General features: G+C 48.8%; 1 protein-coding gene across 5 annotated transcripts in view; it reads left to right on the plus strand.

Moving 5' to 3' along the window:
• The window catches only part of zbbx (zinc finger, B-box domain containing), a 198,242-nt gene that overhangs the window by 110,238 nt on the left and 63,297 nt on the right, over positions 1–24,707 (plus strand). For all 5 annotated transcript variants that reach the window (XM_085990387.1, XM_085990384.1, XM_085990383.1 and 2 more), the window contains one exon: positions 1,568–1,730. In XM_085990387.1, the coding sequence (XP_085846513.1) occupies positions 1,568–1,730 (163 nt within the window). The remainder of the gene's footprint in view (positions 1–1,567; positions 1,731–24,707) is intronic.

Raw genomic sequence — 24,707 nt, forward strand, 5'->3', positions numbered from 1 at the left:
CAAATTTCCCAATACCTTCTGAAATCCGAAAAATTCCGAAAACCAAAACTCAGCTGGTCCCAAGGTTTTCGGATAAAGGATAGTCTACCTGTACCACAAGGAGTAATAACATAGATGCATTTAAGGAAAATCTAGATAAGCACATGAGGGAGAAAGGAATGGAAGGATATATTGATGGGTTTAGATGAAGATTGGTGGGAGGAGGCTTGTGTGGAGCATAAACACTGGCATAGACCTGTTGGGCCAAATAGCCTATTTCTGTGCTGTAAATACATTGTAGAATTTAGATTAGTGTTGGATCATTACTCTGCAGTTTTCTTTTGTGGGACCAGTAAGAAATTTGAGTTATAGCTCAGAAATTTTACCCTTAGAAGATTAAATTATGCAAATTATATAGGTTCTATTGTAAACAACGGGACCAATGAGCTAAGTGGCCTAGTATTGTTTCATTTTTCTTAGGACCTTCCATTTCATAATTTTCATTTCTTAGATCATTTCTTGTTCAAGGTAGTCATTACCTGGCACTTATGTGGCACAAATTTAACTTACCAGCCGAGCCTGGATGTTGTCCAGATCCTGCTCTAGGCTTGCATGGGTAATGTAATTATTGGAGGAGCTGTGAATGGAGTTAAAACACTGTAGAATTTTACTAAAGTTACATCTCCGATCACATAGCTTCTATTATTACGGATAGTAATAACTGAAAATTAGGCAACAACAAATTAGGTGGAAAAATTAGTTATCTCAGAGTAAACATTTATGTGAACATGGAGTCATGTAATACCAGTTGAACATTCATGATCAAGTGTCAACATACTTCAATTGGTAGCAATTTTGCCTTTGAGTCAGTCGGTTGTGAGTTCAAGCCCCACTTTAGTGCATGAACAAGACTGACTTTTCATTTTAGTACTAAGGGAGTGGACAGTTGGATATGTCATCCTTATGATGAGACTTTGAAACAAGGCTTGTTTTCTATTCTGGTGGTTTATGTGGGCATTAAAAATCCCATGGACATATTCAAAGTAAAGCTGGGAGAATTCCCACTGTCCTGTCCAACATTCTTTCCACAGCCAGTGTCACCAGTGTTTGTGGGACTTTGTTGTTCATAAAACAGCTTTCAGATTTACCTACATAAGAACAGTTGCTGCACTTCAAAATAATTAATTGTATGTAAAGCACTTTGGGATGTTTCTGAGACGTGCAGTAAGGTATTTTATAAATGCAAGTTCTTTCTTGGAACATATTCATTCACAACATTATAACTTGTAGACAAGTATTTGACAATAGATAATCTGGAATTCTCCTTTTTATTGTGTATATATATATTGACATTTTTAAAATCTATGAAGACCATCATGAGTAAGTGGCCCGTGTTTGATAAATGGAATTCTGTAGCAATTATTGGTGATTATAGGGTATAATGCAGGGAAATGAGTTTAGAGAAGATTTCTCAAGTTAAAGAGCATGCACTGGCACAGATGTGATGGGCCAAATGGCCTCCTGTTCTGTAACTTCTACATTTTTATTAGGTAACACTAATATTTTTCCTTTTTTTTTATCTTGTAAGGAATTGCATGAGATCGCTCATTGTCAAGATGTTGACACCGGTCAGTATCTGGGCCTGGAAGGTTTCTTCACCTTGCAGCTGGATCCTGATCAAATTGTTACAAAACCCTTTGCAGAACGAGTGATGAATGACAATAAAGAAATGGCAGTAACATTGATCAAAGGTATTACATCCTATATTTATATGAACTCGGGTAGACAGGCATCAGACTGCCTGTAAGTGCTTGTTATTTCAATGAATGTATCTGAAAGTCAGCTATAACTGTAAAACGGAGTTCAACAATGACTCTCATTTCTGCATTGTGTGTTCAAATCTTTCATGAAATGTAGAAAGCAAGCACAGTGATGCAATTGGTCAGAATACTATCTTTTCAAACTGGTTTTGAACTCAGCCAAGATTAATTGATTGAAAGAAGGCCTTTGTGGAGAGCGTTGGGCGCCTGCATGAAAGAGTCTCCATTGTCTAAATTCAATTCCAAAGGAGCCAGAGTATAAGTATCAGCAATGCAGCAGTAATTGGCAATCTTATTCAGGGATTTATGGGGTAGATATTTTCATCTTTACCACCTGGGTGAACGTAGAGAGGAAAATCTGACTGGGAGAATCGTATGTGGTAACAGGATCCGCCAGAATTCCCTTCCATTGATATTATTAATAGGAGGAAAACCTGCCAGGGTTCTGCAAAGAGCGTGCAATCCTCCCCGCCAGAATTTCCTTTCTGTGCTCCACCCAGGTGATGCTTAGCGCCCAGGCAGTAAAGATGAAAATCTACCCCATGGAGTTTATAAAAGTGAATGTCACACAAATGCATTAGGGTTACTCTTCTGAGATTATCATCAAAGCATGTTGTTTAGGCAGGATGAAGAGAGTGTTGCCCTGTATTTAGACTGCTGTCAACCGGGTGGGGTGGGGGTGCTGGTGGGGGTGTGGCAGGGCGAGGAAAGGAAAGATTGTATTATAATTAAGTCATAAACCCAATCTTTAAATGATTTTATGATTTGTTACACATCATAAACACAGAGGAAATCTTCCCTTGGTTGGATGCGGATTTTTCTCATGAAATACAAATTATGACACATGAAACAATAAAAAAAAAAGTAGTTTGTCTTCTCAAAGACCATGTAATGAGGGTGAATTTCCGCAAAGGTTCTCCCGCTCATCCTCCATAACGTTCCAAGGTTTCCATGACTCTTCTGCCGAAGTTACGGACAATGACCAGGAAAACCCCTGAACAAATTAATCCCCAATGTGTGTAGTACACGAGAAGGGTATACTTTAGAATGACTAAATATTCCAATCAAGTGGTCTGCACTGTACCATAATAGACTCTTTTCTGTACCAGCTGACTGAGGCAGAAACAACCATTCTAATTGACCAGGGTTTCTGTGTTCTCTGTTTTATTTCCAATAGTAGTGTGCGATGGAGACAGTAAACCAGAAGTGGCTAGTCATTGACCTGAGAAATTTAGTTTGGTTCAGTCACGAATCGCTTGAAACAATGAAGAGACACAGATTTCAGATCTAAACGGTTATCAATCCATTGAATGAGAAAACAATGCTGAAGAAGCCCATATCATATCATTAAGTAGCCCTATTTTCAGTGTCTGCTTTGGCTCTTTGGTAGCACTCTCGCCTCTGGTCGTGGGTTCAAGCCCCACTCCAGAGACTTGAGCACATAAGCTAGTCTGACACTTCAGTGCGGAACTGTTGGCAGGTGCAGTCTTTCAGATGAGACATTAAACTAAGGACCTGTCTGCTCTCTAAGGTGGATGTAAAAGATCCCATGGCAAGAAGAGCACAGGGAGTTTTCCCAGTGTCTTGGCCAATATGTATCCTTCAACCAACACCCAAGATAGATATTTATCTCATTGCTGTTAGTTGGACCTTGCTGTTGTGTTCCCTACTGTTAAGTCTGTGTGTTCCAGTTGTATTAAGATTAATTACTGGCACAGACTACAAGAATAAAGTTCAACAGGTCTTTACTAGTTGGAGGTCAGGACTATACTAAATACAATATCACTACACAGTACTTATATACCGGTGGTCACCACCGGTATTACGTATACAGCAGCCAGAGAAAGTAGTACATCTCTTAAGGTGGAACAGGCTTAAGTTCTCTTAAGGTGGAACAGGTTACATACACCACAATCCTCCCTTTTTAGCTTAACAGTCATATCCCCATTTAACATAACATCATAACATTATATACATATATAACTTCAGGTATAAACAGTTCAAAGGTTCAGTCTCTCAGGAGGCCTTCTGATTCGGTTTGGATAACACCTTTCAGTGGTCTCTGATTCTTGTTGCTGAGGTGACTCTTCTTGTTGGTTTCCTATGTATTGGACGTCATCATCAGGCACAGTCCCTGCTGAGGTAGATGCTTCAGGTTCATTAACGTCTTCCACAGTTGTCTCTGTCGCAACCATGGGTTCGACCCTTGCTCTTGATTCTACCAGTTGATCCGCATGACGCCTTATCACATTGTTACCAATATCTACTGTGTACATCAGAGGTCCTTGTCTGGCCCGAATTGTTCCGGACTGCCATTTTTCGTTTCCATAGCCCCTTGCCAACACTGGTTGTCCTACGTCGAAACTTCGAGTGGACTTGTTATTAATATGCCGGAACTGTTTGTTTTCCACTTCCCTCCGCACATTTGGTTTTAACAAGTCCAACCTGGACCGCAACCTCCTGTTATAAAACATCATGGCAGGACTTTGGTTAGTCACTGCATGAGCGGCGTTTCGATATGCCATTAGGAAATTGTCCACCTTGTGTTGTAACGGAATCTGATCATCGTTCATGGCCTTTATTGCCTTTTTGAATGTTTGGACAAATCTCTCGGCCAACCCGTTTGTCGCCGGATGATATGGGGCAGAGGTATAATGTTTCACCCCATTCTTCTTTAAGAATTTTTGGAATTCTTCCGACACGAACTGTGGTCCGTTGTCCGAACATATCTGTTCTGGCAATCCGTTCCTTGCGAATATTGTTCTTAACACCGCAATTGTCTTTTCTGAAGTAGTGGTATTCATCTTGATCACTTCTGGCCATTTGGAATGTGCGTCCACCGCAATTAGGAACATGGAGTCCATGAATGGACCAGCAAAGTCAATATGTACGCGTTGCCATGGGGCTGAAGGCCATTCCCATGGGTGTAGCGGTGCGATCGGAGGTGCATTTTGCACTTTTTGGCACCCAGCGCAGCTTTTTTCAACTCCTATCTGTTGGTCAATGCCCGGCCACCATACATAAGCCCTAGCAAGACTTTTCATCTTAACTCCCCCCAGATGACCTTCATGCAGTTCCTTTAGAACTCTTTCCCGTAACTTGGGAGGAATAATCACTCTTGTCCCGTACATCAAAGTACCATGGCAGACGGACAGCTGGTCTCGCCTTGCCGAGAATGCCGGTAACAGAGGATCACCATGTGTTGGCCATCCCTTCACTGTCACCTCGTAAACTCGGGACAGTGTCGGGTCGTTCCTGGTTTCTCTTTCAATACTTGCATTGGTGACTGGTAAACACTCGATGATGGTCGAATGAAATAACTCAACAGGGTCAACTTTCGTCGTCTCTTCTGCTTCAGGTAGTGGCAGGCACGACAGCTCATCAGCATTACCATGCTGCTTTGTACCTTTGAATTCTATTTGATATTGATGTGCCCCTAGGAAAAGGGACCATCTCTGGAGTCGCTGTGCTGTCATCACCGAAACACCCTTCTTAGGGTTAAAAATGGATACCAACGGCTGATGGTCTGTCAGAAGTGTGAATTTTTGGCCCTGCAGGTAATGATTAAACTTCTTCACTCCCCATACAAGGCTGAGAGCCTCCCTATCGATCTGCGCATAGTTGCGCTCAGCGGAGGTCAATGATCTGGATGCAAACGCGACTGGCCTTTCCGTGCCATTTGGCAACTTGTGTGAGAGTACTGCCCCAATACCATATGGAGAAGCATCACAAGCCAACCGAATAGGCAGTGTCGGGTTGAAGTGAGCCAACACTTCCTCTGAGGTGATCAATTCTTTGCTTTTGCGAAATGCCTTCTTACAGTTTTCGCTCCATTCCCATGGTACCCCCTTCTGTAAAAGAGCGTTCAGCGGGTGCAGTACCGTGGATAGATTCGGTAGAAACTTATGGTAATAGTTAATCAATCCCAGAAACGACCTCAACTGAGAGACATTATCCGGAGCGGGAGCCTTTACAACTGCCTCTATCTTGTCAGGAGACTTATGAAGCTCCTCCCGGTCAATGACATGACCACAGTACGAGATCTGCTTCTGAAAGAACTCACATTTCTGCCGATTAACTCTAAGTCCATACTCTTTCAGTCTGTTGAGCATCAGTTCCAAGTTTGCGAGGTGTTCTTCATCACCATCACCTATAATCAGAATATCGTCCAGGTAACATTGTGTGCCTGGAATTCCCTGTAATACCTGCTCCATGGCCCTCTGCCAAATTGCCGGAGCCGATGCCACTCCAAAAACCAGCCTATTATACCGGTACAAACCTCTATGCGTGTTGATCGTGAGGTACTGGCGTGACTCTTCATCAACCTCCATCTGTAAGCACGCCTGCGCCAGGTCTATCTTGGTGAAGTGTTTCCCGCCAGACAACGAAGCAAAAATATCCTCAATCCGCGGAAGCGGATACTGCACCGTGTGAAGCACCGGATTAACGGTGATCTTGAAATCTCCACAGATGCGAACCTTCCCTGGTTCTCCTGGCTTGTTGCTCGAAGGACGTTTCATAATGGGAACAATGGGCGTAGCCCACTCACTCCAATCTACCTTAGACAGTACACCTGAACGTTCTAGCACTTCCAGTTCCGCTTCTACAGTAGGTCGTATTGCATAGGGTACCGGTCTGACTTTGAAAAATTTTGGTTGTGCATGTTCATCAATCTTGATGTTTGCCGTAATTCCTTTCAGTGTTCCCAGTCCTTGCTGGAACACCTCTTTAGCATCATCCAATATTTTGGACAATCGTTTAGGTTTGACATCTGTTTCCCCGGAATCTACCGTTAGTGCTTTTAAGGAGTGCCAGTCCATATTCATTTTCCTAATCCACTCCCGTCCCAGTAGTGGTGGACCTCCTTCAGGTAGCACATATAAGTCCATTACTTGGCTTTCTTCGCCCTTGTGGACCACTTTTACCTCTATCTTTCCGATGGGGTACACTCTTTGCCCCGTGTATGTTTTCAATATAATCTCCGTATCCCGTAGGGGAATATGTTGGAATAACCTTTTGTAATCTTTCTTATTCATGACCGTCAATGCCGATCCAGTGTCCAATTCCATCTTTACTTGGACTCCTGCTATCTGAAGAGTGACCCAAATTGTCTGGAGATCTGCATCCTTACCAACGTTGTGTACTCTTAAGCTACCCAGTTCATTACTGCTAGCGTCTGAATCTGACTTCTGTTCGTTCGAACTGGTCTTTGTCACCTTGTGCACCTTTATGTATTTTCCTTGCGGTGACTTTTTGTTGCTGGTCTTCTTTCCTGACCTTTAGCTATGTGGCCAAGCCTGCCACACGTTCTGCATTCTTGGTTTTTAAACCAACACTGGTTCTGATCATGTGTTGTCTTTCCACAACGATAACATTTTACAGTACTCAAACCCAATTTATTTGTACTGTGTTCCGGTGACCGTAGCTGCATTACTGCCGTGCCTCTCGCTGCGGCTTCGTGTGCTGCTGCCATAGTGACCGCTTTCTCAAGCGTCAGCTCATTCTCCTCGAGCAGTCGCTTTTGTGTATCTTCTTTTAATAATCCACACACAAATTTATCTCTTAGCGCGTCTGTCAGTCCCGTTCCAAACTGACAGTACTTTGCCAGCTTACGCAATTCCATTAAATATTCAGCATTGCTTTCATCCTTCAGCTGCCTTCTGCTGTAAAATTTAAATCGTTCCGCTAGCATCAGCGGCGTGGGGTTTAGATGATTTTTCAGGACAGTAACAATCTCCTCGAACGTCTTATCCGCCGGTTCATCTGGTGATAAAAGGTGTTTCAATTGCCCGTATGTCTTTGCACCCATTAAGTTCAATAACGTTAGTGCTTTCTCTGCATCTGGGATTTTATTTGCTTTGCAATAATTTTGTATGCGTTCTACATACATGGCCCAATCTTCGATGTCGCCATCAAAGGTATCAATGTTCCCATGTTTAGGCATCGTTGCAATTTATTTTATCCCAAGATGGCGGCTTCCCGCTCTTGTCTTCGTCCTCCGCCTACAAAATGGCGGTTTTCCCGCGCTTGGCGGTCTTCACCCACTGGCTGCAATGGCGTTTGGCGTGCCGCTGCTGCTCCCCTTTCCCAGCGGTTAGTAACTCCCCCGACGCTGTCTCCGCTTCACCGCGGCTCCCTCGGGCATTCGCGCTTCCCCGATGTCGCGCCTCGCAGCCCTTCTTGCAGCCCGGTTATTAGCACCGGCTGCGTTCGCCTTCACCGCGGCTCTCGCGCCTTCAGTCGCCCCAGACGCTGCGCCTTTTTGGCCTGAAAGCGGCCCGGCCCTTATCACCAGCCGCGATCGATGTCCCTGCGCTGTGCCTTTCGGCCCGAATGCGGCCCGGCCCTTATCTCCAGTCGCGATCGATCTCACCGCCCTTATTCCTCCGTCTTCCTCCCCCCCCCCCGTCTGTACAGCCAACGCGGCCGACTTTCTGCTCGCGTCGCTGACCGGCTTACCCACCACCGAGGTAGAAAGAAGATAGCTGACTGCCGCTGATGGAGGCTTCGAGTTCAGGATGTCTTCTGCACTCCGGGTTCTCTATGCCTGCCGCGCGACGTGTCTTCCAGCAGGGTGATGAGGGTGGATGCCTCTCTTCGACGCCCGTTCTGTGGACGAAGCCGCCGTGGATATAAACTGCCGCAGGGTAAGAATCGGACTCGTCGCCACTGTTAAGTCTGTGTGTTCCAGTTGTATTAAGATTAATTACTGACACAGACTACAAGAATAAAGTTCAACAGGTCTTTACTAGTTGGAGGTCAGGACTATACTAAATACAATATCACTACACAGTACTTATATACCGGTGGTCACCACCGGTATTACGTATACAGCAGCCAGAGAAAGTAGTACATCTCTTAAGGTGGAACAGGCTTAAGTTCTCTTAAGGTGGAACAGGTTACATACACCACACCTACCTCACAACAGTGACTACAGTGGCTGTAAAGCACTTTGGGACATTGTACAAGGCGCTATGTAAATGCAAGTTCTTTATTACTTTATTTTGTGTAGCATGGTCAATATTTGAACTTTTGGGTCATTCTTACAGTTCAGCCTCACAATTTATAGATAAAATATATGCCAATTAATAAAATGTATTTGTTCACTCACTGTGCATTCTACACAGGCTAATTACAAAAGTTTGATGGAGATGTTTTTTTACCATAGGCTTGCTCCGCTCCCAATGATGGGCCTCTATTGTTATATATTGGCCCGGATTTTGTGATGAGTAATGACAGCTATCTGTCAGCATTCGCCGTCATTACTCCTCTGAAACTGACCGCAACTTCAGGATTTAGTACATACGCATCTAAACGTGGAAATCCTGAAGTTGCGGTCAGTCCGTCACTGCGCCGACACTGGCTGCGCTGTGGACCCTCCCCCGTAGCTGGAAATCAGTGGAACTGACGAAAACGTGGGCTTTTCAGCGCTAATATCACTGTTAAATACCCCATTAAATGTTAAGCCTTGTTAGAATGGGTGTAACTGGGGTTTTAACAGTGTATTGACGGCTAACCAACCGTGCTGGTCCTGAAAAACTAATTTGTATATTTGTGGAGCATCAAATTTCTCCATTGTAATAAAAATTACAATTTTTTTAAACTCTCGTGTATTAAGTTACAATGGGTTACTTTGATATTGGCCCATAATTTGTGGTCAACGGTGGAAGCAAAGGCGATTGCTGTGGACCTTGAGAAAAAGCTGCCTTTCTCGACGTGCAATTGACGGTAGCGCTGCATAATCATAATCCCCAGCAAAGAGCTGCAGTGACGTGAACAAGCTGTCTGAAGCAGCCAGCCAATCACATTGAAGAATTCTCAGAGACAGCAAACCAGGAAATGGAAAAAGCAGCTTTTATCCAGACTTTTGAAAAATATTAGAGGGAAATAAAGATTGGGACTTTCCCCATGTGAAAGTCCCAATCTTTATTTCCCTCTAATATTTTTCAAAAGTCTGGATAAAAGCTGCTTTTCATTTCCTGGTTTGCTGTCTCTGAGAATTCTTCAATGTGATTGGCTGGCTGCTTAGACAGCTTGTTCACGTCACTGCAGCTCTTTGCTGGGGATTATGATTATGCAGCGCTACCGTCAATTGCACGTCGAGAAAGGCAGCTTTTTTCAAGGTCCACAGCAATCGCCTTTGCTTCACCGTTGACCACAAATTATGGGCCAATATCAAAGTAAATTGTAACTTAATACACAACACAGTAGCAGATAAAAAATATATAAATAATCATTGTAAATCATTGTAAAACTTAACACATTAAAGTTCAGAAATAAAATAAATAAATAATCAATTGTGCTAATGGATCTCCAGAAACATTGCTCATGATGAGGCAGAGGATAAAGTCTCTCTCTCGTGGCAGTCTCTATTTGGGTTGCTGTTTTTCCTTTTCTCACTTTTTTGTCCCCTTTTTTCTCTGTCTGTCTGTCTCGCTCTCTGTCTGTCTGTCTCGCGCTCTGTCTGTCTGTCTGTCTCGCGTTCTCTCTGTCTCGCGTTCTCTGTCTGTCTGTCTCGCATTCTTTGTCTGTCTGTCTCGCGTTCTTTGTCTGCCTGTCTCGCGTTCTCTATCTCGCGCTCTCTGTCTGTCTCGCGCTCTCTGTCTGCCTGTCTCGCGCTCTCTGTCTCGCGCTCTCTGTCTGTCTGTCTCGCGCTCTCTGTCTGTCTGTCTCGCGCTCTCTGTCTGTCTGTCTCGCGCTCTCTGTCTGTCTGTCTCGCGCTCTCTGTCTGTCTGTCTCGCGCTCTCTGTCTGTCTGTCTCGCGCTCTCTGTCTGTCTGTCTCGCGCTCTCTGTCTGTCTCGCGCTCTCTGTCTGTCTCGCGCTCTCTGTCTGTCTCGCGCTCTCTGTCTGTCTCGCGCTCTCTGTCTGTCTCGCGCTCTCTGTCTGTCTCGCGCTCTCTGTCTGTCTCGCGCTCTCTGTCTGTCTCGCGCTCTCTGTCTGTCTCGCGCTCTCTGTCTGTCTCGCGCTCTCTGTCTGTCTCGCGCTCTCTGTCTGTCTCGCGCTCTCTGTCTGTCTCGCGCTCTCTGTCTGTCTCGCGCTCTCTGTCTGTCTCGCGCTCTCTGTCTGTCTCGCGCTCTCTGTCTGTCTCGCGCTCTCTGTCTGTCTCGCGCTCTCTGTCTGTCTCGCGCTCTCTGTCTGTCTCGCGCTCTCTGTCTGTCTCGCGCTCTCTGTCTGTCTCGCGCTCTCTGTCTGTCTCGCGCTCTCTGTCTGTCTCGCGCTCTCTGTCTGTCTCGCGCTCTCTGTCTGTCTCGCGCTCTCTGTCTGTCTCGCGCTCTCTGTCTGTCTCGCGCTCTCTGTCTGTCTCGCGCTCTCTGTCTGTCTCGCGCTCTCTGTCTGTCTCGCGCTCTCTGTCTGTCTCGCGCTCTCTGTCTGTCTCGCGCTCTCTGTCTGTCTGTCTCGCGCTCTCTGTCTGTCTGTCTCGCGCTCTCTGTCTCTGTCTCGCGCTCTCTGTCTGTCTGTTTCGCGCGCTCTCTGTCTGTCTCGCGCTCTCTGTCTGTCTCGCGCTCTCTGCCTGCCTGTCTCGCGCTTTGTCTGTCTATCTCACGCTCTGTCTGTCTGTCTCTCCCGCGCGCGCTCTCTGTCCTCTCTCTCTCTCACTGGTTTCTCTCTGTCTCTGGCATGAATTTTAATACTTTGGTAGGTTGGGAGCAGGAGCGCTTGGGAAACCTGGGAGAACAGGTTTAGAGTGGGGGAGGGAGCCGTTGAGAGCTTGTAGGCGTTGGCAGCTCCCTTCACTTCTTCTCCCACCTCACTTCACTCTCTTGCTTTCCCTGCTTCCCTTCACTCCCATTGCCTTGCCAAGTGGTTTACCTTCCCGGAACCCACTCTCCAACCAGCTTTACACCTCTCTATGTCCCCGACCCTTTCTCCTTGGTACAACTCTCATGCTCTGCATACTCCGCTACCTTTTGCAACTTGGTCTGGTCACCTATTTTATGTTCTCCTCTCCTCACTGTTGCCTCAACTGTTGCCTCAACTCCATCCTCTCAGTCTTCTACTATCCCAACTCACTCATTCCCATCTAGATTTCTCCATTCTGTGATCCCCATTACCTTATCCCCTTTGTCCGTACTCTACCCTTACTCCATATTACACCAGCCCCTTCAGCTCCCATTGCTTCTCTCCTCTCACCCCTATTCCCTACAGCCTCTGGCAATGGGTTTACAGATGGTGGCAGGAGACCTAGCTGGGATATGAAGTTTGGAGGCACAGCAGCATCACCTAGTATCAGGAGGGCTAAAATACAAGTATAATAATTGTAAGTATACTTAAGTTATTGTTAAAGGTAATACCCAGTTTTAATACCTAAGCCTGACAGATTTGTGATCTAGGAAGTAAATGTGCCAAACAGTAAATGCATAACAGATGTAAGACTCAAATTTATTGCTAGTGGATCTCCTGTCACATTAGTGGAAAGTTGCAGGAAATGTTGTTTTATAAAGAAGTGGACATGGTGATGGTAAGCGAGAGGACATGGGCCTAGAAATTCAGTATAGCCACGTTCGGGGCGCTACAGTCGGGTGGCCGCTAAAGTTTGCGCCCGGCGCAAGTTCGCGCCACCTTCGCCGATATTCAGTCGCATCGCCCCAAGAGGTTGCTGCTGCGTTAAAACAGGCGATGCACGACTATCTTTAGGCGCTAAGCCGGCGGTGCTGAGCGATACCCCCGAGGCCGGGCGCAGCGCAGGTGCGGCAAGTTGCTGATTGACGGCAGACACTCTGGCGTCGGTCAGCTCTTAAAGGGGGAGGGTGGATTTGTTTGCCTGCCACGCCCTGCACACTGCAGCCCTCAAGCTAGGCCTGACCACTTCTGCTTCATCTGCACAACGCCCAGGGCTATGGAGAAGGCCAGGGAGAGAGCGCAGCGCTTCAGCGACGGTGACCTGAGGCTGCTGGTTGGCGGAGTGGAGCGCAGGTGCCATGTTCTGTTCCCAGAAGGTGGCAGGAGGCCGCTGCCCAGCGCCTACCGGAAAGCCTGGAGGGAGGTCTCAAACAGGGTGACTTCCAGCAGCGTGGTTGCCAGGACTCCTGTGCAATGCCGGAAAAAGTTCAACGACCTCACTCGGCTTGTCAGGGTGAGTACCCTTTCCAGTGTCCTCCTCATCCCTGCATATGCACCTCAGTTTATGGGCAAAGGGACCTGAAAGCCCTAATGGCCAGCCCTCATCCAACAGCTATGGGACTGTCATGAAAATCACTTGCACATTCAGCACTTTACACACTGTACAAGATATTCGACCATGGGAGGCATTGCAGACAAGATCAGGGCTTCACACTGTCAGGGCTAGTCCACCATGGGAGGCAGTGCAGACAAGATCAGGGCTTCACACTGTACTTAGAGGCCGTCCTTTCTCTTGCAGGCCAAGGTGGCGCACAACCGGAGGAAGCTACGTGAGACCGGGGGAGGCCGTCCTGACGTCAAAGAGCTCTCCGACCTCGACCAGCGTGTGGAGCGCATTATGGCAGGCCGGCTGATTGGCCCCGTCGCCAGTGGAGATGCCGACCCTGTTCTGGGCACCAATGGTAAGGGCATCACCTTTTTGACCTCCCTCTTTCCACTTGCGCCTCAGATCAGCATCCTTTGCCACTGTCCGACCAATGCAGTGCATGGCAGCACTCATGCCTCCCTCGCTGCCGCCCTGTCCTCACTCTAAAGCTACTCTTGTGCCTTCCTGCTTTCAGATGGTGAATCGCCAGGTGAGGAGGCGGGGGCCCTCAAGCTGCCACTGTCAGCGATTCCGAATTCGAAGAGGAGGAAGAGGAAGCCGGCCCATCAGTGCCACCCTCAGCCGCACCAGCCCATGGCGATGAAGGGGACACGTCTTCCCTGGAGGGGAGCCGGGGGGAAGGGTCGGAGGAGAGTGAAGCTCTGGGGCCCAGCGGCCTGCAGCAACGCGGGAGGGGTGGGGAAGCTTGGCGGACTTCTCCCCAGAGGGTGAGTGCGGCCTCCAATCCTGCGACGGTGAGCGCAGAGGAGGTCCGGCTCCTGGAGGAAATGGCCGTCCAGGCTGAGCGCAGGCACACTGAGCTCATGGCTGCAGTGGCAAGGATGCCTGACTCCATTGAGTCTCTGTCAAGGAGTGTGCAGGAATTCGGAGCAGCACAGGCCAGGAGTCTGCAACAATTCAGTGCAGCACAGGCCAGGAGTCTGCAACAATTCAGTGCAGCACAGGCCAGGAGTCTGCAGGACTTCGCGGCAGCACAGGCGGCTTCGAGCCAAGTGCTCAGTCGTGCCGTTCGTTCACTGGCTGGTGTCATGCGGACACAGACCAAGGCCACACGGGCACTAACTGCTGCCACCCTCGCTGGATTGGCCAGGCATCGCCAGGGCACTCAACGCGCAGCAGCAGCCCAGCAGTCTGTTCTTCAGCTGTTTGCTGCGCATGCTGCAGTGCTGGCCCGTGCGAGTGCCAATGTATCAGGCGACCAGGGAGTACCTGCGATCTGTCAGGTTGGCACCATTCCTGCAGCCGACACTGCCACTCCGCCAGTGCAGCTGCCACGAGCCGCTGGACAGACTGCTGCTGCCCAAGCAGAGTTGGAGCAGTCAGCAGCCGGACCCTCCAGGGCCAGAGCTGGTGCAGGCCGACCCCCAAGGGAATCTGCCGTCTCGCCATTGACCCTCAGCAGCCTTCCCCCAGCCTTGCTGCAGCCACTGGGGTCCCATTGAGGAGGAGCTGCAGGGCGGGCAGGGGCCAGTCACGGATGCGAAAGGCATCACCCTCGCAGGGCAAAAAGTAGAAGGTCTGCACAAATGCTTTGTGTTTTTGTAAGGCCGAGACTGGTGTCTTTCTTTGTTTTGTAAGGCCGAGACTGTTAGTTTTGTGTTTTTGGAGGGGGCTTCTCTCCATGAGGTTGTAATGTGGGAAGGGCAGAGGTTTGCAATAAATTAATGTTCTTAAATCGCACTGTGCATGCTTTTTTTTGCAAGTCCTGGTTGCCCTGCTCGTCTGAGCGCTTGTGGAGCGGCTACATTCATCTGGTGACATTGACACGAGCCATTCCCTGAGAGGGGGCCTAGAACCGACGTTCAATAAGCCGGCGACGGGCGGCCCTTGCACTTTCTGCCTCCCTCCTGTGCTGGTCCTCCTCCTCCTCCCCCTCCTCCTCAGGTGGTCCTCCAATCTCTAGTGGCAGTGGCTGAGTCCTGTGGATAGCCAGGTTGTGCAGCATGCAGCACACGACCACGAAATGGGAGACTCGCTCCAGGGAATATTGTAGGGCTCCACCAGAACGATCCAGACAGCGGAACCGTTGCTTCAGGACGCCGATTGTTTGCTCAATGATGTTCCTGGTCGCTTGATGGCTGTCGTTGTATCCCTCTTCAGCAGGGGTGCTGGGCGCACGGAGCGGGGTCATCAGCCAGGTACACAAAGGATAGCCTTTGTCCCCGAGAAGCCATCCTCATGGGTGAGGCTGGGCCTGGAACATGTCTGGCGCAGGATGAAGGCATCGTGGCTGCTGCCTGGAAAGCGGGCATTGACAGCTAGGATGAGCTGCCTGTGGTCACACACCAGCTGAACGTTGAGCGAATGGTAGCCCTTCCGGTTGCGGTAATCCTCGGCATTCTCCAGAGGTGCCCGCAAAGCCACATGCGTGCAGTCAATGGCGCCCTGCACCATGGGGCAGCCCGCGAATGCTGCAAAGCCCATTGCACGCTGTTGCTGTTTGACAAGGGCCATGGAGAAGGAGATGAACTGACGTCTCCTTTTGAAAAGGGCATTGGTCACCTGGCGGATGCAGCAATGCACGGCGAACTGGGAGATGTTGGACATGTCCCCAGTAGCGGATTGGAAGGAGCCGGTGGCATAGAAGTTCACTGCCACCGACAGAGACGTCCTGCTCCTCAGATGTGGCTGCAGATCACCGCCAAGCAGGTGGCAGATCTCTGTGACCACGTCCCTTCTGAATCGCAGCCTCCGAACACTGCTCGTCAGACATGTTCAGATAGGAGAACTGCTGGCGGTATACCCTGGGTGGGTAAGGCCTCCTTTCCCGACGCCTGTTGCCCCCTCTCCGTCTAGCCAGGACTGCCACTCTCTCACGGCGTCTGTGAGCCCTTTGGATGCAATGGAGAAAGCCAGCGTTTGCACCCATTGCAGCCCCCATGATATGTTAGCAAACAATGATATGTCACTGAAGGCAAAGACAAGTGGAAAGCTGTGGCCTGAAGCCACAAGTACCTGTCCGAGTGTTGAGCCAAAGCAGAAAGCTCTCTACCTTTGTCTCTCTGCAAAGATCCGTCTCTCAAAAAGGAGTGCTGCCAAATGGCAGCCTTTTCTACTGCAGGAGGTGTGCCCTTTAATTTGCGCCCCCGGCGCCCCGCTTTGACTGAGAACCGTTCCCCTCTACCAGTTGCTAGGGGCGCCAGGCGCACAATAGGGCGTCGCGACTGAATTTCCGGTTTGGGGCGCACAAAGGGCGTTGCACGAGGAAATGACGGCAGGATCTGCGCGCGCAGCTGAGCGCGCGCAAAGACTTTGCGCCGCCGCTAAATCGTGAGTGAAGTTGGGGAGAGGCGCAGATCGCGCTGCGCCCGGCCGCTAGCCGCCTAGCGCCCAACATCTCCTCCTCCTAAGGCGCTAACTGAATTTCTAGGCCATGGTGCTTGGGAGGTTGTGTTGGTCTTGGATATGGAGAGCCAGAAAGATAGCAGGACCTGAGGGAAAGCTCAGAGGAGTGGAGAGAGAGTGATTTGAAAGTGGACAACCCATCTAATTTATTTTGGAGCTTATTTATTTAATTAATTCATTTGTGGCTGTCTCTATTCCCAGAGGCTTACTTTCATGTTTAGTAAATTCATTAATTCTTGCTGACCCACTTTTCTCAAAGCCTGATGCATTTATTTGGGGCATATTTATTTAATTGTCAGCTACCCAGCTTACCCAAATCCTGATTTGATGTTTAGCCACATTTATTAATTTGTGGCTGCGCAGCTCCCCCAAAGGCCGCCTTCATTTGTCAATGGCATATTTTATTGATTCATTCATTAATTAGTGGCTGACCCCAAAATTAAAAATATTTAAAGCATTATAAAATACCTTGGCCTAGAAATTCAGTATAGCCACTTTTGGGGCGGTAAAGTCGGGCGGCCGCTAAAGTTTGCGCCCGGCGCAAAGTTGCACCCCCTTCGCCGATATTCAGTCGCATCGCCCCAAGAGGTTGCTGCTGCGCTAAAACAGGCGATGCATGACTATCTTTAGGCGCTAAGCCGGCGGTGCTGAGCGATAGCCCCGAGGCCGGGCGCAGCGCAGGTGCGGCGAGTTCTTGATTGACGGCAGACACTCTGGCGCCGGTCATCTCTTAAAGGGATTTGATTGCCTGCCACGCCCTGCACACTGCAGCCCTCAACCTAGGCCTGACCACTTCAGCTTCACCTGTACAACGCCCAGGACTATGGAGAAGGCCAGGGAGAGAGCGCAGCGCTTCAGCGATGGAGACCTGAGGGTGCTGGTTGGCGGAGTGGAGCGCAGGCGCCATGTTTTGTTCCCAGAAGGTGGCAAGAGGCCGCTGCCCAGCGCCTACTGAAAAGCCTGGAGGGAGGTGTCCAACAGGGTGTCTTCCAACAGCGTGGTTGCCAGGACGCCTGTGCAATGCCGGAAGAAGTTCAACGACCTCACTCGGGTTGTCAGGGTGAGTACCCTTTCCAGTGTCCTCCTCATCCTTGCATGTGCACCTCACATTATGGGCAAAGGGACCTGAAAGCCCTAATGGCCAGCCCTCATCCAGCAGCTCTGGGACTGGCATGAAAATCAATTGCGCATTCAGCACTTTACACACTGTCCAAGCTATTCGACCATGGGAGGCATTGCAGACAAGATCAGGGCTACACACTGTCCAAGCTATTCGACCATGGGAGGCATTGCAGACAAGATCAGGGCTACACACTGTCCAAGCTATTCGACCATGGGAGGCATTGCAGACAAGATCAGGGCTACACACTGTCCAAGCTATTCGACCATGGGAGGCAGTGCAGACAAGATCAGGGCTACACACTGTCCAAGCTATTCGACCATGGGAGGCAGTGCAGACAAGATCAGGGCTACACACTGTACTTAGAGGCCGTCCTTTCTCTTGCAGGCCAAGGTTGCGCACAACCGGAGCAACCGAACTGAGACAGGCGGAGGCCGTCCTGACCTCAAAGAGCTCTCCGACCTCGACCAGCGTGTGGAGCGCATTATGGGAGGCCGGCTGATTGGCCCCGTCGCCAGTGGAGATGCCGACCCTGTTCTGTGCACCAATGGTAAGGGCATCACCTTTTGGACCTCTCTCGTTCCACTTGCGCATCAGATCAGCATCCTTTGCCACTGTCCGACCAATGCGGTGAATGGCACCACTCATGCCTCCCTCGCTGCTGCCCTGTCCTCACTCTAAAGCTACTCTTGTGCCTTCCTGCTTTCAGATGGTGAATCGCCAGGTGAGGAGGCGGGCCCTCAAGCTGCCACTGTCAGTGCTTCGGAAGACGAGGAGGAAGAGGAAGCCGACCCATCAGTGCCACCCTCAGCCGCGCCAGCCCATGGCAATGTAGGGGGCACGTCTTCCCTGGAGTGGAGCCGGGGGGAAGGGTCGGAGGAGAGTGAAGCTCCGGGGCCCAGCGGCCTGCAGCAACGCGGGAGGGGTGGGGAAGCTCGGCGGACTTCTCCCCAGAGGGTGAGTGCGGCCTCCAGTCCTGTGACGGTGAGCACAGAGGAGGTGCGCCTCCTAGAGGAAATGGCCGTCCAGGCTGAGCGCAGGCACACTGAGCTCATGGCTGCAGTGGCAAGGATGCCTGACTCCATAGAGTCACTGGCAAGCAGTGTGCAGGAATTCGGGGCAGCACAGGCCAGGAGTCTGGAACTATTCAGCGCAGCACAGGCCAGGAGTCTGCAGGACATCGCGGCAGCACAGGCCAGGAGTCTGCAGGACTTCACGGCAGCACAGTCGGCTTCTAGCCAAGTGCTCAGTCGTGCCGTCCATTCACTGGCTGGTGTCATGCGGACGCAGACCAGGGCCACACGGGCACTAACTGCTGCCACCCTCGCTGGATCAGCCAGGCATCGCCAGGGCACTCGCCGCGCAGCAGCAGCCCAGCAGTCTGTCCTTCAGCTGTTTGCTGTGCATGCTGCAGTGCTGGCCCGTGCGAGTGCCAATGTGTCAGCGAGCACCTGCGATCTGCCAGGTTGCCACCATTCCTGCAGCCGACACTGCCACTCCGCCATAGCAGCTGCCATGAGCTGCTGGACAGACTGCTGCCGCCCAGCCAGAGTTGGAGCAGTCAGCAGCCGGCCACTCCAAGGCCAGAGCTGGTGCAGGCCGACCCCCAAGGGCATCTGCCGTCTTGCCATCTGCCCCTCAGCAGCCTTCCCCCAGCCTTGCTGCAGCCACTGGGCTCCCATTGAGGAGGAGCAGCAGGGCGGGCAGGGGCCAGGCAAGGATGCGCAAGGCATCGCCCTCGCAGGGCAAAAAGTAGAGGTATGCACAAATGCCTGGTGCTTGTTGGAAGGCCGACACTGGTGCAGTTGTTTTTGTGTAAGGCCGAGACTGGTGTCTTTCTTTATTTTTGTAAGGCCGAGACTGGTGTCTTTCTTTCTTTTTGTAAGGCTGAGACTGGTAGTTTTGTGTTTTTGGAGGGGGCTTCTCCACATGAGCATGTAATGTGGGAAGGGCAGAGGTTTTCAATAAATTATTGTTGTTAAATTGCAGTGTGCATGGTTTTTTGGCTAAGTCCTGGTTGCCCTGCTCGGCTGAGGGCTTGTGGAGCGGCTACATTCATCTGCTGACATTGGCACAAGCCAGTCCGAGAGGGGGCCTAGAACCGACGTTCAATAAGCTGGCGACGGGCGGCCCTTGCACTTTCTGCCTCCCTCCTGTGCTGGTCCTCCTCCTCCTACTCCTCCTCCTCCTCAGGTGGTCTTCCAATCTGTGCTGGCAGTGGCTGAGTCCTGCGGATAGCCAGGTTGTGCAGCATGCAGCAAACGACCACGAAATGGGAGACTCGCTCCGGCGAATACTGTAGGGCTCCACCGGAACGATCCAGACAGCGGAACCGTTGCTTCAGGACGCCGATTGTTTGTTCGATGATGTTCCTGGTCGCTTGATGGCTCTCGTTGTATCCCTCTTCAGCAGGGGTGCTGGGCGCACGGAGCGGGGTCATCAGCCATGTACACAAAGGATAGCCTTTGTCCCCGATAAGCCATCCGCGTGGGTGAGGCTGGGCCTGGAACATGTCTGTCGCAGGATGAAGGCATCGTGGCTGCTGCCTGGAAAGCGGGCATTGACAGCTAGGATGAGCTGCCTGTGGTCACACACCAGCTGGACGTTGAGCAAATGGTAGCCCTTCCGGTTGCGGTAATCCTCGGCATTCTCCAGAGGTGCCCGCAAAGCCACATGCGTGCAGTCAATGGCGCCCTGCACCATGGGGAAGCCCGCGAATGCTGCAAAGCCCATTGCACGCTGTTGCTGCTTGGCAAGGGCCATGGAGAAGGAGATGAACTGACGTCTCCTTTTGAAAACGGCATTGGTGACCTGGCGGATGCAGCAATGCACGGCGAACTGGGAGATGTTGGCAACGTCCCCAGTAGCGGATTGGAAGGAGTCGGTGGCACAGAAGTTGAGAGCCACCGTCACCTTCACTGCCACCGACAGAGATGTCCTGCTCCTCAGCTGTGGCTGCAGATCACCGCCAAGCAGCTGGCAGATCTCTGTGACCACATCCCTTCTGAATCGCAGCCTCCGAACACACTGCTCCTCAGACATGTTGAGATAGGAGAACTGCTGGCGGTATACCCTGGGTGGGTAAGGCCTCCTTTGCCGACGCCTGTTGCCCCCTCTCCGTCTAGCCAGGGCTGCCACTCTCTCACGGCGTCTGTGAGCCCTTTGGATGTAATTGAGAAAGCCTGCGTTGATACCCATTGCAGCCCCCATAATATGCTGGCAAACAATGAGATGTCAATGAAGGCAAAGACTAGTGGAAATCTGTGGCCTGAAGCCAGAAGTACCTGTCCGAGTGTTGGGCCAAAGCAGAAAGCTATCTACCTTGGTCTCTCTCCAAAGATCCGTTTCGCAAGAGGGAGTGCTGCGAAATGGCAGCCTTTTATATTGCAGGAGGAGTGCCCTTTAATTTGCGCCCCCCACGCCCCGCATCGGCTGAGCACCGTTCCACTTAACAGTCGCTAGGGGCGCCAGGCGCACAATGGGGCGTTGCCACTGAAGTTCCGGTTGGGGGCGCACAAAGGGCGTCGCACGAGGAAATGACGTCATGATCTGCGCGCGCAGCTGAGCGTGCGCAAAGACTTTGCGCCGCCGCTAAATCTCTAGTGAAGTTGGGGCGAGGCGCAGTTCTCGCTGCGCCCGGGCGCTACTCGCCTAGCGCCCGACATCTACTCCTCCTAAGGAGCTAACGGCTGGCGCAACCAACTGAATTTCTAGGCCCTTGTCTTTAGTTGCAAGAAAGCTGATTGATGACACAACTGCGACGTACTTTAGAAGTGCAATAGTGCCATCTAGTATTGAGCAGACTGAAAGATAAAGTTTAATGCTAATGGGTGATTTAGCTTACGAGTTTTAAGGAGGACAGCTGCGTAGCATAAGTATGACACCAGGAAGTGAGCATAGATGCAAACTTTTATTATATTATAGATAGATTATATTCTTAGACTGAGGGGCCAAAATGCCCAGTGCTGGGATTTGTCAATCTGCATCTCTAATCTATCTAAACAAAACCACAGCACAAAATCTAGCCCCTGTAATTTTATTATGATGCAAACATGTTCTTAGAGCCCAAAATGATTAGTGCAGGTTTTACATTTAAATGTATGGATTTTGCATCTGTAGCTTTTTCTAGTTCTTTCTTAGCCCCTTTGATCACCTTTTAACATATTTCCATGTGATCTTGTATACATGGTAGTGCTTCCCTTCTCCCTGTAGAATTTCTATTTCACTTTTAATTTGTTAATCCATTTAGGGTCATGCTTGTTTAGTCTGAGCTTGTTCATCTTGGGTATGTACTAGTCCTGCAAGTCCAGCATTGGCCCAGAAATTCGGGTCTCCACGGGTGAGTACGCACTGGGTACTCATCCGTAAGCCCAATGGAAGTGCTGGTTCCGTGCATGCGCGGGAAACCGGCACTTCCATTCCCCTGAAAGAAGGGGTGCAGAAGTCGAACGCATGCGCAGGAGAGGCAGTGCGTGAGCATCGAACTTACTTTTTTTTGCAGGTTTTCCCAGGAAGGTAAGTCTCCAGAAGTTAGACATGTAAAAAGCAGTTGCAAGGCCTTTTTACAAGGTAAGTGGTGAATCAATTAAAATTAAAACATTTTTTCCACAGGTTTATTATTTTTAAATACTTTAAAGAAAGGTAAGTTTATTTTTAGCCCTTAGAAAATAAAATTATTTTTTTCAAAAATTTAAATTATTGTTTAAAATAGTTATTTCATGTAATTTATAGTTTATATTTTAAAAATGTGATTTTTAAAATTTATTTGAAGATTTAGTGATGTTTTGGGGCTTATAGTATTTATAGGTTTGACAGGTCTTCCTGTCAAACTTATGAATGAAGCATTCCCTGCTACCATTGGCTCTCCATGGCCCACGTGATCCCAGGGGACGCATCGAACTAACTGCGCCCCTGGGATACGCAAGCACTGCGCGCCGGCAGTTGGAGGAGGCCCCGGATCGGAATCCCACGCGGGCCCACAGCTCGACGGCAGGCACGCAAGGTAAGTGCAGGTCGGGGGCTTGCACCCACGGGAAGCCCCCGACCCAAATTTCTGGGCCATTATTCTTTTACAGGTGTTCAACTTCACTTCTTTTGAAATGTTGACAAACACCCTCCACCAATCCATTTGTTCTAATTATTTCCTCAATTTTTTTTCTGTTTAGCCTTTTTAAAATTATAAAACTAGGTCCTAGTCTTTGGTATAATTGTGTCCCAGATCATGTCAAACTTGATCATTCTGTCCCTGAGGGGTGCTACGACTGCTACTTATGGTAAGTTATCTGGGTCACTTCCAAATACCAGGTTAAGGTGAACACTTTATTTTATGGCTACTGTTGCAGACTGCGTCATGAAGTAGTCATGTATTTCATTTACCAACACTGATTTATTGTGCAGCGTTATTTTTTTTCCCATTGCCGCTAACAGATCCATTGCTGTACACCAGCAAAAGATTCAAACCATTTATAGTTTTTGTTCACTAATAGGCAATCCAAATATTTCCCTGTGATTTTTCAGCCTGTATGAGTTTTTCTTGAGTTTTATTGAGTTTGTTCACTTTTATTTGTATAATTTAATCTACAGCGTTCTTGTGCAGTTTTTTTCATCGTTTTGAGTTGTAGCCTGCTTCAGCCTATTTCGACCAACCTAATTCCAGTTGTCGTCTTACTGAAGCTGCTGGCTTTAAAGTTTGTATTACCACCGTGGATTCTTTCCAGTAACCAGTGTGTAAAACCTGCTCCAGGTATGGCACAGTGCTTGATTGGACTGACTCATTCATTGGAAAGTAATTGTGCCTCCACAAATATTAAGCTTCCTTCTTAATGAGCTTGGCACAAAATCATTCTTCACTTTCTGGTCAGACAGAGAATGGGTTGTGAATATGAAATGTTTCCAAAACAATTTTCTAAGATTCCACAGTTTCACATAAGCTCCTATGGGGGGGGGAAAGGTTGAGTTACCAACTGCCCCAACTTTATTTTGAGTTTTAGTCCAGCATTAGCTAAAGCAGCACTATTGATCCATTGGAGCAGCTTTGGGTACTACACAAAGCAGTTGCCTTGATTCTGGATCCGGTGCCGATTTGGGTCAACTCTGCCACCAACCCCAACCAATGTAAACCATGGAGGTAGCCCACCAAAACCAACATACTGTATAGTGAAAAAAACAAGGTAGGTATCCTTTGAGGAACCCTGATTGAGATACCTCCTTTTAAAGACGCATTCATTTTTTCTAGTAACCAGAAAAGGAACTAAAAATCACCACTTGTCCTCTCAAGAGCTATAGTAAAAATGGGGCAATGCAGCTATGCACCCAATAACCTTGACCATTACAGCACATCATGTGCTTGCTTGTAGCAGTTGTGCTTAATTGGTCATAGGATAAGTTGTTGAATTATGGCTTTATGGGACTTTAAATCTTATTATAACTTCTTGCATGGGTCATGCATAATGTATTGAATCTAAATCTCATAAACCAATGCATGCTGGATCAGTCAATAAAATTTGCGACATCTGTAAATAGTGCACCACTTTCTGCAATCCAAGCATAACTGTCTCACAATATACTTCAATTAAAATCAGCACAAGAATGTGGAAGGCTTGAAATTTACACTGTTGCAGAGTGAATTAAATAAAAATAGACAAATTGGAGAGTTTAAAATCAATGGTTTTGTTACTAAAATCGTTTTTGCTGCTAAAATGGATTCTTTGATAAACACAAAATAAGTCTATATGCAAAATACATAGAATGCCGCACACATCCGATGATGGCGCACAGCATATTCTGCATGAATATTCAAATCAATGATTTGAGAGTGGGCGGAGCAGATCAAAAGGGGCACCTTTATGGTGAGATTCTGCTGGCTATTGCACTCATGTTATCATTTTTGTTGGCTCCAGGAGTAGAGTAGAGGCAAATCATTTTAAGTTTGTTCCTCTTAGGTGCTCTACAGCTGTATGATTTTGCATGTATGTTGGATTCCGATTTTTACTTTGGAATTTATTGATGTGATTCAGTTAGTTCACAGGTCTCTACAGTTGTAATTCTACAGTAATATTTGTCAGCTGTGTATGATTGGAATCTCTCACTTTCATCTCTTCAGTTATAATTCTTATACTGATGTTCTGTGGCACTGTTATGTTAAATTGCATTTTCTTTTTTTTATACGTCTGGTATTTGGTAATATTTTTAAAACATTGTGAAGACAAGAGATTG

Source organism: Somniosus microcephalus, chromosome 6 (assembly GCF_052327205.1).
Source record: "Somniosus microcephalus isolate GS21.2 chromosome 6, FLI_Smic_1.0, whole genome shotgun sequence".
NCBI classification, from domain to species: domain Eukaryota; kingdom Metazoa; phylum Chordata; class Chondrichthyes; order Squaliformes; family Somniosidae; genus Somniosus; species Somniosus microcephalus.